Raw genomic sequence first — 13,678 nt, 5'->3', positions numbered from 1 at the left:
AAATAATACATACAAATACTAGATGTGTAACGAAGACACTAGGAGTTAGGAAGCAAGTACAGGGGGTCAAATAATACATACAAATACTAGATGTGTAACGCAGACACTAGGAGTTAGGAAGCAAGTACAGGGGGTCAAATAATACATACAAATACTAGATGTGTAACGCAGACACTAGGAGTTAGGAAGCAAATACAGGGGGCAAATTTTAGAATAAATAGAACAATCCAAAACAAGAGTTTAGCATCTGGACATGAGAAAGATAACTAATACAGCCCGGGGAAACAGCCAAAGGGAATGATAGATATAGTGGAGGTAATCAGAAGTGATGGAGTCCAAGTGAGTCTCCTGAGGCGCATAATGATGGTGGCAGGTGTGCGTAATAATAAGTAAACTGGCGACAATGAGTGCCAGAGAGTGGGAGCAGGAGTAAACGTGACAAGATGTACCATGCATTGCCCCCCGGTGGCATAACATTGGGGTTGAGTATGAGCAACACTGTTCAGTCAAACTGGGCAGAAAGCCCAATTAAGGATCGGAACCTTTATTCAATTTCCGGCTAAAATACCCAAATCTAACTGCCTGTAGCTCAGGACCTGAAGCAAGGATATGCATATTCTTGATACTGTGGGCGAGCGGTTTGCTGATGTCAACGTTGGAAACAGAGTGCCCCATGGTGGCGGTGGGGTTATGGTATGGGCAGGCATAAGCTATGGACAATGAACACAAATGCATTTTATCAATGGCAATTTGAATGCACAGAGATATCGTGACGAGATCAAGGAGATGTGTCGCACTGCCTGAGGCAAAAATTGGTCACACCAGGTACTGACTGGTTTTCTGATCCACACCTGTAACTTTTTTGTTAAGGTATCAAATCAAATCACATTTTATTTGTCACATGCGCCGAATACAACAAGTGCTTACTTACAAGCCCTTAACCAACAATGCCGTTTTAAGAAAATACCTACAAAAAAAGTGCTGTAGCAGAGAGACCAGTCTATGACTAGGATGGCTGGAGTCTGACAATTTTTAGGGCCTTCCTCTGACTCCGCCTGGTATAGAGGTCCTGGATGGCAGGAAGCTTGGCCCCAGTGATATACTGGGCCGTACGCACTGCCTTCTGTAGTGCCTTGCGGTCGGAGGCCGAGCAGTTTTCATACCAGGCAGTGATGCAACACGTCAGGATGGTCTCGATGGGGCCGCTGTAAAACCTTTTGAGGATCTGAGGACCCACGCCAAATCTTTTCAGTCTCCTGAGGGGTAATAGGTTTTGTCGTGCCCTCTTCATGACTTTCTTGGTGTGCTTGGACCATGTTAGTTTGTTGGTGATGTGGAAGCCAAGGAACTTGAACCTACCCTTACCCTTCAGGAAGTCCAGGATCCAGTTGCAGAGGGAGGCGTTCAGTCCCAGGGTCCTTAGCTTAGTGATCAGCTTTGAAGGCATTATGGTGTTGAATGCTGAGCTGTAGTCAATGGATAGCGTTCTCACTGTAGGTGTTCCTTTTGTCCAGGCGTGAAAGGGCAGTGTAGAGTGCAACAGAGATTGCATCATCTGTGGATCTGTTGGTGTGGTATGCAAATTGGACTGGATCTAGGGTTTCTGGGATAATGATGTTGATGTGAACCATGACCAACCTTTCAAAGTATTTCATGGCTACAGACGTGAGTGCCAAGGGTCGGTAATCATTTAGGCAGGTTACAATAGTGTTCGTGGGGACAGGAACTATGGTGGTCTACTTGAAACATGTTGGTAATACAGACTCAGATAGGGATAGGTTGAAAATGTCAGTGCAGACACTTGCCAGTTGGTCAGCGCGGCCTTGTTAATGTTGACCTGTTTAAAGGTCTTACTCACATCGGCTGCGGAGAGCGTGATCATACAGTCGTCAGGAACAACTGATTCTCTCATGCATGTTTCAGTTTAACTTGTCTCTAAGCGAGCATAGAAGTTATTTAGCTCATCTGGTAGGCTCGTGTGACTGGGCAGCTCTCGGCTGTGCTTCCCTTCGTAGTCTGTAATAGTTTGCGAGCCCTGCCCCACCCGATGAGCGTTGGAGCCGGTGTAGTGACCAACAGATGCATATCTGTATTCCCAGTCATGTGAAATCCATAGATTAGGGCCTAATACATTTATTTCAATTGATTGATTTCCTTATATGAACTGTAACTCAATATGTTGCATTTATATTTTTGTTCAATATAAAGGGCTCAACCATGAGTCTCTGGCATGCTTTGGGGAAATAGGATGCGGGTGAAGGGGAGATTTATTTTGAATTCAACCTAGTGCTGTTGGAATTCACCTTGCTTCTGCATAGGGGAGAAACTCTGACAAATTCTATATGTGATACCATCTTATCAGGTGAAATACAGCACAGTTTGTAAGAATAGCTGCAAACAGAAGTGCTCTTCAAATAGCATTTATTGCTCAGCACATTCAGGCATGATCAAATCACATTATCAACCGTTCTCATTATCATCCCTATGTACATTTTCATCCATTGGTCAGAAGTAAATAGATAGAGCAAAATAGAGCTTTTGATTTGTTACATTCAATATGACAGTACATCTCTCTTGCAGGAGTTCATTAATTGTGCCTCATAATCTGGGGCGCAACTTTGATTTTGGAAGTGGGGGGGACGTTATTATTATTGTAAATAAATAAAAATATCCAGTCGGATGAACAATCCAAACAGCCTACCCGACCACTCGGTGGCATCCACATGGTCCAAAAGCACACCTATGCCTCGGTTTGTAACACATTCCATGATAAAATGATATGATAAAACTGGGGGAGACATAAATACAATTTCAGAATGTGGGAGGGGGACATATTTTAAGGCGGAGCAGTTCTCATATTGCTTTAAAGGCTTGCACTAACCATGCAGTTTTACAGAAAACCTCTACTGACCTCTAAATCTAGTCATTCAAAAAATAGGTTAAGTCCCAAGTTTTAGGTTTAGCTTGCTTCTCTGCGATTGGCTCAGCAGCTTGTCCTGTTCGCAGTTTTGTCATCTTTGCTCTCTCCATCACCTCCTGTAAAGCAGTTCTCGTCTATTTAAAATTGCTCTTGTTCCGTTATCTTCTCATCAACTGTCTGATCTTTCAAACCCACGGCTGATACATCCTCTTCTTTCACTGGTGATGTCTTTGTAATAGATATCTCAACATGTTCAGGTTTTAACTCAGAGGCCTTGGTCTTCACGCTCTCTGTCTTTGGGGTTCCATCTTTGGGATCTGTAACCTTCTCAGGCTCTTTGTCCATACTTTCCTCTGGTTTCTCCTGAGTTGTGTTGCTTTCTGGCACCTCCCTGTGGGAGTCCTTGCTCTCTGCAACTGCAGGAATCTGTTTCTCTGGTGGTGTGATTGTCTTAGCTTTGTCACCACTGCCCGTCGTTTCACTCTTTTCCATAGGGGTGGTCGTTGATTCTGGGGTGAGGGTTGAGTCTGGTTTAGGGGTGGTCATTGATTCTGGGGTGAAGGTTGAGTCTGGTTTAGGGGTGGTCGTTGATTCTGGGGTGAGGGTTGAGTATGGTTTAGAGGTGGTCGTTGATTCTGGGGTGAGGGTTGAGCATGGTTTAGGGGTGGTCGTTGATTCTGGGGTGAGGGTTGAGTCTGGTTTACGGGATATTTCCTCTTTAGGGTTGACTGCTGGTTCTGGTTTTGGAGAAGTTTCTACTTTAGGGGTGACTGCTGGTACTAGTTTTGGGGACGTTTCTACTTTAGGGGTGACTGCTAGTTCTGGTTTTGGGGAAGTTTCTTCTTTAGGGGTGACTGATAGTTCTGGTTTTGGGGAAGTTTCTTCTTCAGGGGTGACTGCTAGATCTGGGTTTGGGGAAGTTTCTAATTTAGCGGTGACTGCTGGTTCTGGTTTTGGGGAAGTTTTTTCTTTAGTGGTGACTGCTAGTTCTGGTTTAGGGGATGTCTCTTCTTTAGGGGCGACAGTGGGGAATGGTTTAGGGGATGTTTCTTCTTTAGAGGTTACAGTGGGGTACTGTTTAGGGGATGTCTCTTCTTTAGGGGTAGCGGTTGGTTCCTTTTGCGTTAATGTCTCCTCTTTAGGATTGACAGTTGGCTCTGGTTGCTTGGTTGTTTCTTCTTTAGGAGTGACAGTGGGTTCTGGTTTTTGGGAAATGTCTGCTTTATGGGTGACTGCTGGTTCTGATTTTGGGGAAGTTTCTTCTTTAGGGGTGACTGCTGGTTCTGGTTTTGTGGAAGATTCTACTTTAGGGGTGACTGCTAGTTCTAGTTTTGGGGAAGTTTCTACTTTAGGGGTGACTGCTTGTTCTGGGTTTGGGGAAGTTTCTTCTTTAGGGGTGACTGCTAGTTCTGTTTTTTGGTACGTTTTTTCTTTAGGGGTGACTGCTGGTTCTGGTTTTGAGAAAGTTTCTTCTTTAAGGGTGACAGTGAGGTCTGGTTTAGGGGATGTCTCCTCTTTAGTGGTGACGGTTGGCTCCTGTTGTGGGGATGTCTCCTCTTTAGGAGTGACAGTTGGCTCTGGTTTTGGGGAAGTTTCAACTTTTGGGATGACTACTGTTTCTGGTTTTGGGGAAGTTTCTTCTTTAGGGGTGGGGGTTAAGAATGGTTTTGGGGAAGTTTCTTCTATAGGGGTGACTGGTACATCTGGTTTTGGGGAAGTTTCTACTTTTGGGATGACTACTGTTTCTGGTTTTGGGGAAGTTTCTACTTTAGGAGTGACTGCTGGTACTGGTTTTGGCGACGTTTCTTCTCTAGTAGTGACTGCTAGTTCTGGTTTTGGGAAAGTTTGTTCTTTAGGGCTGACTGCTAGTTCTGGTTTTGGGGAAGTTTCTTCTTTAGGGGTGACTGCTAGTTCTGGTTTTGGGGAAGTTTGTTCTTCAGGGGTGACTGCTTGATCTGGTTTTGGGTAAGTTTCTAATTTAGCGGTGACTGCTAACTCTGCTTTAGGGGATGTCTCCTCTTTAGGGGCAACATTGGGGAACGGTTTAGGGGATTTTTCTTCTTTAGGGGTGACAGTGGGGTAAGGTTTAGGGGATGTCTCCTCTTTAGGGGTGATGGTTGGCTCCTTTTGCGAGGATGTCTCCACTTTAGGGTTGCCAGTGGGGTACTTTTTAGGGGATGTCTCCTCTTTAGGATTGACAGTTGGCTCTGTTTGCGGGGTTGTTTCTTCTTTAGCAGTGACAGTGGGGTCTGGTTTTTGGGAAATTTCTGCTTTATTGGTGACTGCTGGTTCTGATTTTGGGGAAGTTTCTTCTTTAGGGCTGACTGCTTGTTCTGGTTTTGGGGAAGTTTCTTCTTTAGTGGTGATTGCTAGTTCTGGATTTGGGGAAGATTCTACTTTAAGGGTGGCTGCTAGTTCTAGTTTTGGGGAAGTTTCTACTTTAGGGGTGACTGCTGGTTCTGGTTTTGGGGAAGTTTCTTCTTTAGGGGTGACTGCTAGTTCTAGTTTTGTGAAACTTTCTTCTTTAGAGGTGACTGCTAGATCTGGTTTTGGGGAAGTTTCTTCTTTAGTGGTGACTGCTGGTTCTGGTTTTGGGGACGTTTCTGCTTTAGTGGTGACTGGTAGTTCTGGTTTTGGGAAAGTTTCTTCTTTAGGGCTGACTGTTAGTTCTGGTTTTTGGAAAGTTTCTTCTTTAGGGGTGACAGGTTTGTCCGGATTAGGGGATGTCTCTTCTTTAGGGGTGACGGTTGGCTCCTGTTGTGGGGATGTCTCCTCTTTAGCGGTGACAGTTTGGTCTGGTTTTGTGGTTGTTTCATCTTCAGGGGTGACTGCTTGTTCTGGTTTAGGGGATGTGTCCTCTTTAGGGGCAACAGTGTGGTACGGTTTAGGGGATGTTTCATCTTTAAGGGTAACATTAGGGTCCGGTTTAGGGGATGTCTCTTCTTTAAGGGTTACGGTTGGCTCCTGTTGTGGGGATATCTCCTCTTTAGGGGTGACAGATTGATCCGGTTTTGGGGATGTTTCGTCTTTAGGAGTCACATTGGGGTCTGGTTTAGGGGATGTCTCTTCTTTATGGGTGACAGTTGGCTCTGGATACAGTGTTGTTTCTTCTTTAGGAGTCACATTGGGGTCTGATTTAGAGGATGTCTCAGATTCTTTCCCTTTTTCCTCACCCATTGAGACATCTTTTGTGACCTTTTCACTGCCATTATGTTCATTCTGCACAACACCTTTTACACTATGTTCCTTGCTGCTCACTTCTGGCTCTGTCGGACCCACCTCCTTTTTAGGAGTCTTTTGCACAGGCTCTTCTTTACACTCACTTGTTGTGCTGAGAATTCTGTCTGGCATTTTATCTCCAACTGTTTTCTCATCTTGTGTTGTTTTTACACCAGAATCATCAGGTGACTTCACCTGCTCCACTGTCTCCTTGGTTGAACTGCTCTTCAGCTCTGCAGTGATATCAGGGGATTCCATGTCCTTCTCTGTGGGCTCAGGGAGATCCTCTTCTTGTATTGTCACAGCACTCTCTGCCTCTTGAGGTTGCTCTGACTCTCTGTGCTCTTTCTGATCAGGTTTCTGCTCCAGTGTTGGGGCACTCTGCTCTGTCAGATCTACCTTTTTTCTCTCTTTGATGGGACTTTCTTTTGGGCTATCTTGTTGTTGATCTGTTGGGGCACTCTCCTCTTTCAGATCTACCTCCTTCTTCTCTTTTAAAGGGCTTTGTTTTTTTCTCTCCTCTGACACCTTTTTGGGTTCTTTGGAAATGTCCTCTGTGGGGACCTGTGGTTCACCTTTTACTGAACTTTCTGACTCTGAAGTTTTGGGTTCTGTTGAGATGTCACCATTCATGGGAACCTCTGGTTGGGATTCGCCATGTTTTGGGGTGTCATCTTTTTCTAATGTCTCCTTTATCTCGCTGTCTAGCTTCTCTGTTGTGTCTAGTTTTTCCTTCTCCCCCTCACTGGTGGCCTCAGCTGATTTGACTTCACTTTGTGTATTTTCACCTCTGTCAATGTCCTCTGTCTTTTTGATTGCATCTGGCTCACCCCCCTTTTCCTCCTCTCTTTCATCATCTTCCTCCTCTCCATTTTCTCCCTCGCTTGGGCTAACTCCATGTCCATTTACCTCGACCTCTGCTGATGTTACCATCTGCTGTCTCTTAGACTCTTCCTCCTGTTCACCCTCTTCCTCTGGGGCGTCCACTTCAACATCAACTTTACCTCTATCTTTCTCTTTCTCCTCATCTACCTCTCCCCCACTCCTCTTCTCAGCTTTGTCACTCTCTTCTCCCTGCTTCTGTCTCAATTCGTCTCCCTCTCCCCCGTCCGTCTCCTCGGAGCCTGTCTCCTCTATCTCGGACATCTCCATGTCTCTGGTGGTCTCAGTGATGATCTCCTCAACAAACTTGTACTGGGGCTCAGACCTGCGTGTGGGCCCTTCCTGCCGGGCCAGGTAAGGCAGGGTGTAGATGGGGGACTGGCGGTAGATGCAGGGCATGGAGATGTGGGTGTCAGAGATGGTGTACAGACGGGACTCCTCACCCTCCAGGAGTTTCCTATAGGGAGGCAGAGAGACGTGTTATTACCGTCATGACTATAATATGGATATGTCCCAATGTGTTAGCCTCGTAAATGCCAGACTGATCACCGCTGCGCACATCCATGTCAGCTCGTGAGAACAGTGTGTGTGGATATGTCTGAATATCCATATCATGATTATAGTGTCATTCTGTGTTGTGATATGGTCTATGTTCATTTGATGTTAAACATGAAATCAAACTATTTCAATAAAATGTCTACTGTTTCATTTGTTCACTATGGACTGTGTTTTGTTGTAATCTCTCAACATCGCCATGACACTTTTGCACAGTTTTGCTCTAACATAGCACTAAGTTGAATCAGATGTATTAGCGCTGGGCTGGAATAAAATGTCCACACCTCAGTTATCCTCAGAAATAGATCCAGGAACACACTATAAACTATATGGTATTTTCCTCAGTCAATGATTTTATATATGGGAGAGATGGAGTTGATGTCCCTTACCTGTAAGAGAGAATCTCCACATCCAAAGCCATTTTGACATTCAGCAGGTCCTGGTACTCTCTCAGGTAGCCAGACATGTCTAGTTTAGCATTGGTCACCTCATTCTCCAGCTGCCTGATAGTGTCCTGGACAGAAAAGCACAAGTAGTGTCAATAATACTGTCAACCAGCCACTTTGGTTGGTATGACAACAAGGAGAAATGAAGGGGAGAAATAGTGTTCTACCCCTATAGGCCTATATGAGGAAATTATATTCCAATAATGATACAGTTCACATGGGGCCTATATTTGTGGCCTACACCTACAACATAGCCCTGAATACAAATATGAATCATAAAAATGTGTATGTTTACTTACAATTGTTAGAGGTACAAAATAAACCACAGTCTACCTGGTAATGAATCATTTCCGCATAGTGACGCTCCTCCAGGTCTTGTAGTTGTTTTTCCAGGGCCTCTCTCATTCCTTTCCCACAGTCCAGTTCAATTGTTTTCCCCTGCAGGTGCCTTCTATTCTCCTGGATCTCCTGCTGGCTCGCCTTCAACGCCTCTCTGTTGCTCTCTGCCGCTTTGGTTAACTTTGCGAACTGGACACGGAAGCCCTCCTCGGCCTGCTGAATGTTGGAGGCGGCGTGACCTTCTAACTGTGCACGGATGTCCCGGAGAGCTGCAGTGACATCAGGTTTGCCAAAGTCATGCTCCTTGACCGTTACTTGAGACTCTTGGATCTGGGCCACCATTTCTGATGTCTCGTCCTCATGGTTCTTCTTCAGGAAGTGGATCTCGTCCACCAGAGACTGCGCTTTCTTGTCCAACTGAAGTTTGGCGAGGTATGCATCGTTGGCGTCCTTTTTCAGCACAAGGATGCCGTTTTCTGCATCCGAGCGGTCACGTGCCTCCTGCTCGTACTTGTCTCTCAAGGTGAGGAAATCTTCCTCCAGGTTCTGATGCTCTATCTCGATCTGACGCTTCTGAAGGGTGATGTCATGAACTAGGTTCCTCAGGTCCATAAGTTCCAGCTGGTGCTCCTGGGCCAGAGACGCAGGGGACTGTGCCTTTAGTTTGATTACCTCGATTTCCCTCTCAAACAATTCATTTTGATGCTCCAAATGACGCACCTTCTCTATGAATCCGGCGAAACGGTCGTTCAGCCCATGGAGCAGTTCTTTCTCATTCATTTTCGTCAACACCCCGGTAAATGGGTTTGATAAATCGAAAAGGCTCTCCGATGATCTCGGAATGGATCCGAATTCGCTCTTCAGCGTCGTCGCATATCCTCTGTTCATGTATGCGGTAGTCGACTCAAAGCCAACGGTCCTGGACGCAGAGGGGGATCCGGTCAGTTTGGGTTGATAGCAGCAATACTCAGCTTGAGCTCCCCTATGCGGAGAACCCGAATGATAGTCCATTCTGTGGCTCATATTGCCTCAGTAAACTAAGCTGTGTTGGTGTGCAGGCTAAGCAACCTTTTATACCCGCTCTGTCTGCTCGCGCTGCAGAATGGAACTGTCCATAGTGCTGAAAATGTATAGAATCAGCTGTAGGCTTGACTGTCTGCCAACGCGTGCTTCCTCACCTGTGTTCTCTCTCTCTCCGTCTCTCTCTCATCGTTTTGTCTCAGACTGCATTAACGCAAAATTACAAGTCATATGTCTTCAATACATTGTCAGGTCTTCAGACTATTGTTAAATCCATAGCTTTCCTTGTTTTGATGATTTTTTTATATTATAGAAAGGGGTTGCAGATTCTGGTTTGGCTGAATGTGCTTGCCTTGTAATTGAACTGTATATTACTGTATATTAGAGGTTGTAAAGCTAGTGTAAAATAGTCATTTAAGAATGACCCTAAGCTTAGACATAACTGCTCTCAATTCTCAGTCAAGCAGCACTTTTAAAGGGCATTTCAAACACTTTTCAACCTCATATTCATCCTCTCCAGCACCAAACCAGTGACAATTAGGTTGAAAATGGGTGGAGTTGCCCTTTAATCTCACAACGTTTTACAAATGTCTACATGAGGAAAACACATGGGTCTGCTTGGCTTGGCGGAGACAGGCTGGCTGAAAAGGGTTGGCCTGGATGTGTTCCAGTGATACAGCATTCATTTACACCTCATAGTGTACGGTAGGTTGTTCATAGAAATCATTGATGTATTTCAGTGAATAATGTGAATATGATATCAGAATATGATATTTACTCTCTTGATCAGAGATGAAAACCTCTACAGAGAGAGATTAGTAAATAGAAAATGTGACTGAACAATGTCTCAGCAAAGACCTTTTTTATTGTAAAATAGTGTATCACCACTAAAATAAGCACTACATTAACTCCATGTCATTTGATAGATGTATGTTGGTTAAGGATACACAGTGATTCACATTTCTTAACACATTTCATAAGCAACGTTTTTATAATTTTGGGGTATTGTAATATGTAACCCCTAACTGCCCTCACCCCCCCCCCCCCCCCCTATACAAAACAAGTGTTGAGAAAGTGCTTTTAGATCAGGTGAAAGTCACTCAGTAGATACACTGACTGTGCAAAACATTAGGAACACCTTCCTTATATTGCATTGCATTCAATTCATCAGGGCATGGACTCTACAAGGTATTGAAAGCATTCCACAGGGATGCCGGCCCATGTTGATTCCAATGCTACCCACAGTTGTGTCACTGTCAAGTTGTCTGAATCTCATTTGGGTGGTGGACCATTCTTGATACGTATGGGAAACTGTTGAGCGTGAAAAACCCAACAGCGTTGCAGTTCTTGACAAACTCAAACCGATGCTCCTGGTACCTACTACCATACCCCGTTGAAAGGCACTCAAATATTTTGTCTTGCCCATTCACGCTCTGCATGGCACACACACTATCCATGTCTCAATTGTCTCAAGGCTTAAAAATCCATCTTTAACCTGTCTCCTCCCCTTCATCTACACTGTTTGAAGTGGACTTAACAAGTGACATCAATAAGGGATCATAGTTTTCATGTGGATTCACCTAGTCAGTCTATGTCATGGAAAGTAGAGGAGTTCCTAATGTTTTGTAAACTCAGTGTATATAGACTGAATGAAAATATAAATGCATCATGCAACAATTTCAAACAAGTTACTTAGTTACAGTTCATAGAGGGAAATCAGTCAATTTAAATAAATCACCTAGGCCCTAATCTATGGATTTCACAAGACTGGGAATACAGATATGCATCTGTTGGCCACAGATACCTTCAAAGAAAAGTAGGGCTGTGGATCAGAAAACCAGTGTCTGGTGTGACCATCATTTGCCTCATGCAGCGTGACACATCTCCTTCGCATAGAGTTGATCAGGCTGTTGATTGTGGCCTGTGGAATGTTGTCCCACTCCTCTTCAATGGCTGTGCGGAGTTGCTGGATATTGGCGCAAACTGGAACATGCTGTCGTACAAGTCGATCCAGAGCATCCCACACATGCTCAATGGTTGGCATGTCTGGTGGGTATGCAGGCCATGGAAGAACTGGGACATTTTTAGTTTCCAGAAATTGTGTACAGATCCTTGCGACATGGGGCCGTGCATTATCATGCTGAAACATGAGGTGATGAATGGCACGATATTGGGCCTCAGGATGTGTAAAAGGAATTATATATCTTTCATGATAATAATCAATAATCAATTCGCCTTGACTAATGCCCAAGGTTTGTAAGACAACGGGTTAAAATAATTAGGCAAGGACTCAGCTTTCTGCAAAAGGTATCTGTAGCTTTATTCAGAGAACGTTCTGAGGTCAGGATAACAAAACAGTCATTATATAGTTCTTGCTTTCTTACGCACATGCATTTACACACAAACTGTTGGTGACCTGTCTCCCCCACAAACTTCTCACCCTCTTTATCACTCTCCCGAGCTCGCCTGTTCCTTTCCCTCAAGATAAGAAATGCTTTGAAGCTTTCACTCCCAGGACCTTCTGTCTCCTGGTGTCCCTCATAATTGCATATACACATTCCTTTCCCTATCACATGGTTCCTGAACTTTCCAGAACTAATCAAACTTATCTATCCCTACATTGATCATTACATTGATTATTCATTAACCATTCTGTATGACTAATAATTCATCATGGTCTATTGATTCATTTACCTTTAATAGATAATTCTCTTATCAGGATGTCATCAAGGTATCTCTGTACATTCAAATTCCCGTAAATAAAATGCAATTGTGTTTGTTGTCATCCATAGCTTATGCCTGCCCATACCATAACCACACCACCACCATGGGGCTCTCTGTTTACACCGTTGACATGAGCAATCCACTTGCCCTCACGACACCGTACACTCTGTTTGCCATCTGCCCGGTACGGTTGAAACCTGGATTTATCCGTGAAGATCCCACTTCTGCAGAGTGCCAGCAGCCTTCTAAGGTGAGCATTTAACCACTGAAGTTGATTACAACGCCAGACTGCAGTCAGGTCAAGACCCTGGTGAGGACGACAAGCACGCAGATGAGCTTCCCTGAGACTGTTTCTGACAGTTTGTGCAGAAGGTCTTCGGTACCCATAGTTTCATCAGCTGTCCGGGTGGCTGGTCTCAGACGATCCCGCAGGTGAAAAAAAACCCAGATGTGCAGGTCCTGGTCTGGTGTGGTTACATGTGGTTGTCACGTCCTGACCCCTGTTAGATGTCATTTTCTATAGTAGAGTAGGTCAGGGCGTGACAGGGGGTGTTTTGGGTGGATTTCTATGTTTTCTATTTCTATATTTAAGTTCTAGTTTTTCTGTTTCTATGTTGTTTTTTTGGGGTTGATCTCCAATTGGAGGCAGCTGGTCCTCGTTGCCTCTAATTGGAGATCATTTTTAAGTTGGGTTTTTTTCTATTGTGTTTGTGGGTAGTTGTTTTCCGTTTTGTTGTCTGCTGCCTGACGGAACTGTTTTGCTGTCGTTTTAGTTTCTTTCTAAAAGTGTTTAGTTTTCATTAAAAGAATAATCATGAGCACTCAACACGCCGCGCCTTGGTCCCCTTTATACGACGCACGTTACAGTGGTCTGCGGTTGTTGGAGGCAGCTTAGGGTAAATAAATTAACATTCAATTATCTGGCAACAGCTCTGGTGGACATTCCTGCAGTCAGCATGCCAATTGCACGCTCCCAAAAAACTTGAGACATCTGTGGCATTGAGGTGTGTGAGCTCAACTGTGAATGGTCCTGGCGTACCAAGAAAAAGTGTCAAGGGAAGCCAGTTTGGATTTGGCTTCACTCCTATCACATCACATCGAGAGCAATACATCTTTGACAAAACAACTTGTTGTTGTGGCTAGCTAGCTAAAATGTACCCTTTCCTAAATTAGCCACGGATTGAGATAGGGGTTTGGACTTCTGGTTTTACTTAATTCTAATACTGGTCAATGATTATAACGGTGATTCTGATCTAACCATAAATTCGTACATTGTTGTGCTATACTGTAGCTAGATTTTTAGCCAGGTAGCCTAGGACAACAAAAAATACAAGTGTGAACTGTATGACAGAGTCATAGTCCGTTTTGTCAACATGAGAGGATGTCATTGACGTTTCTCTACAAGTAGATTGAGTCAACATGTTTTTTCAACTTGCACGAACGTTACGCACGCACGCGAACACACACACACACACACACACACACAAACACACACACACACACACACACACACACACACACACACACACACACACACACACACACACACACACACACACACACACACACACAC

At 44.4% G+C, this 13,678-nt stretch overlaps 1 protein-coding gene across 1 annotated transcript in view; it reads right to left on the bottom strand.

Moving 5' to 3' along the window:
• Positions 1–2,546: 2,546 nt before the first annotated feature.
• Positions 2,547–13,678, bottom strand: part of LOC115193451 (neurofilament heavy polypeptide-like) — a 29,902-nt gene continuing 18,770 nt past the window's right edge. The window contains exon 5 of the mRNA XM_029752139.1: positions 2,547–5,015. Coding sequence (XP_029607999.1) covers positions 3,059–5,015 — 1,957 coding nt within the window. The 3' untranslated portion in view covers positions 2,547–3,058. The remainder of the gene's footprint in view (positions 5,016–13,678) is intronic.

This window comes from Salmo trutta, chromosome 5 (genome assembly GCF_901001165.1).
Source record: "Salmo trutta chromosome 5, fSalTru1.1, whole genome shotgun sequence".
NCBI lineage: Eukaryota > Metazoa > Chordata > Actinopteri > Salmoniformes > Salmonidae > Salmo > Salmo trutta.
Note: the sequence above shows the minus strand (reverse complement) of the source record. Positions and strands in the feature narration are given on the sequence as shown.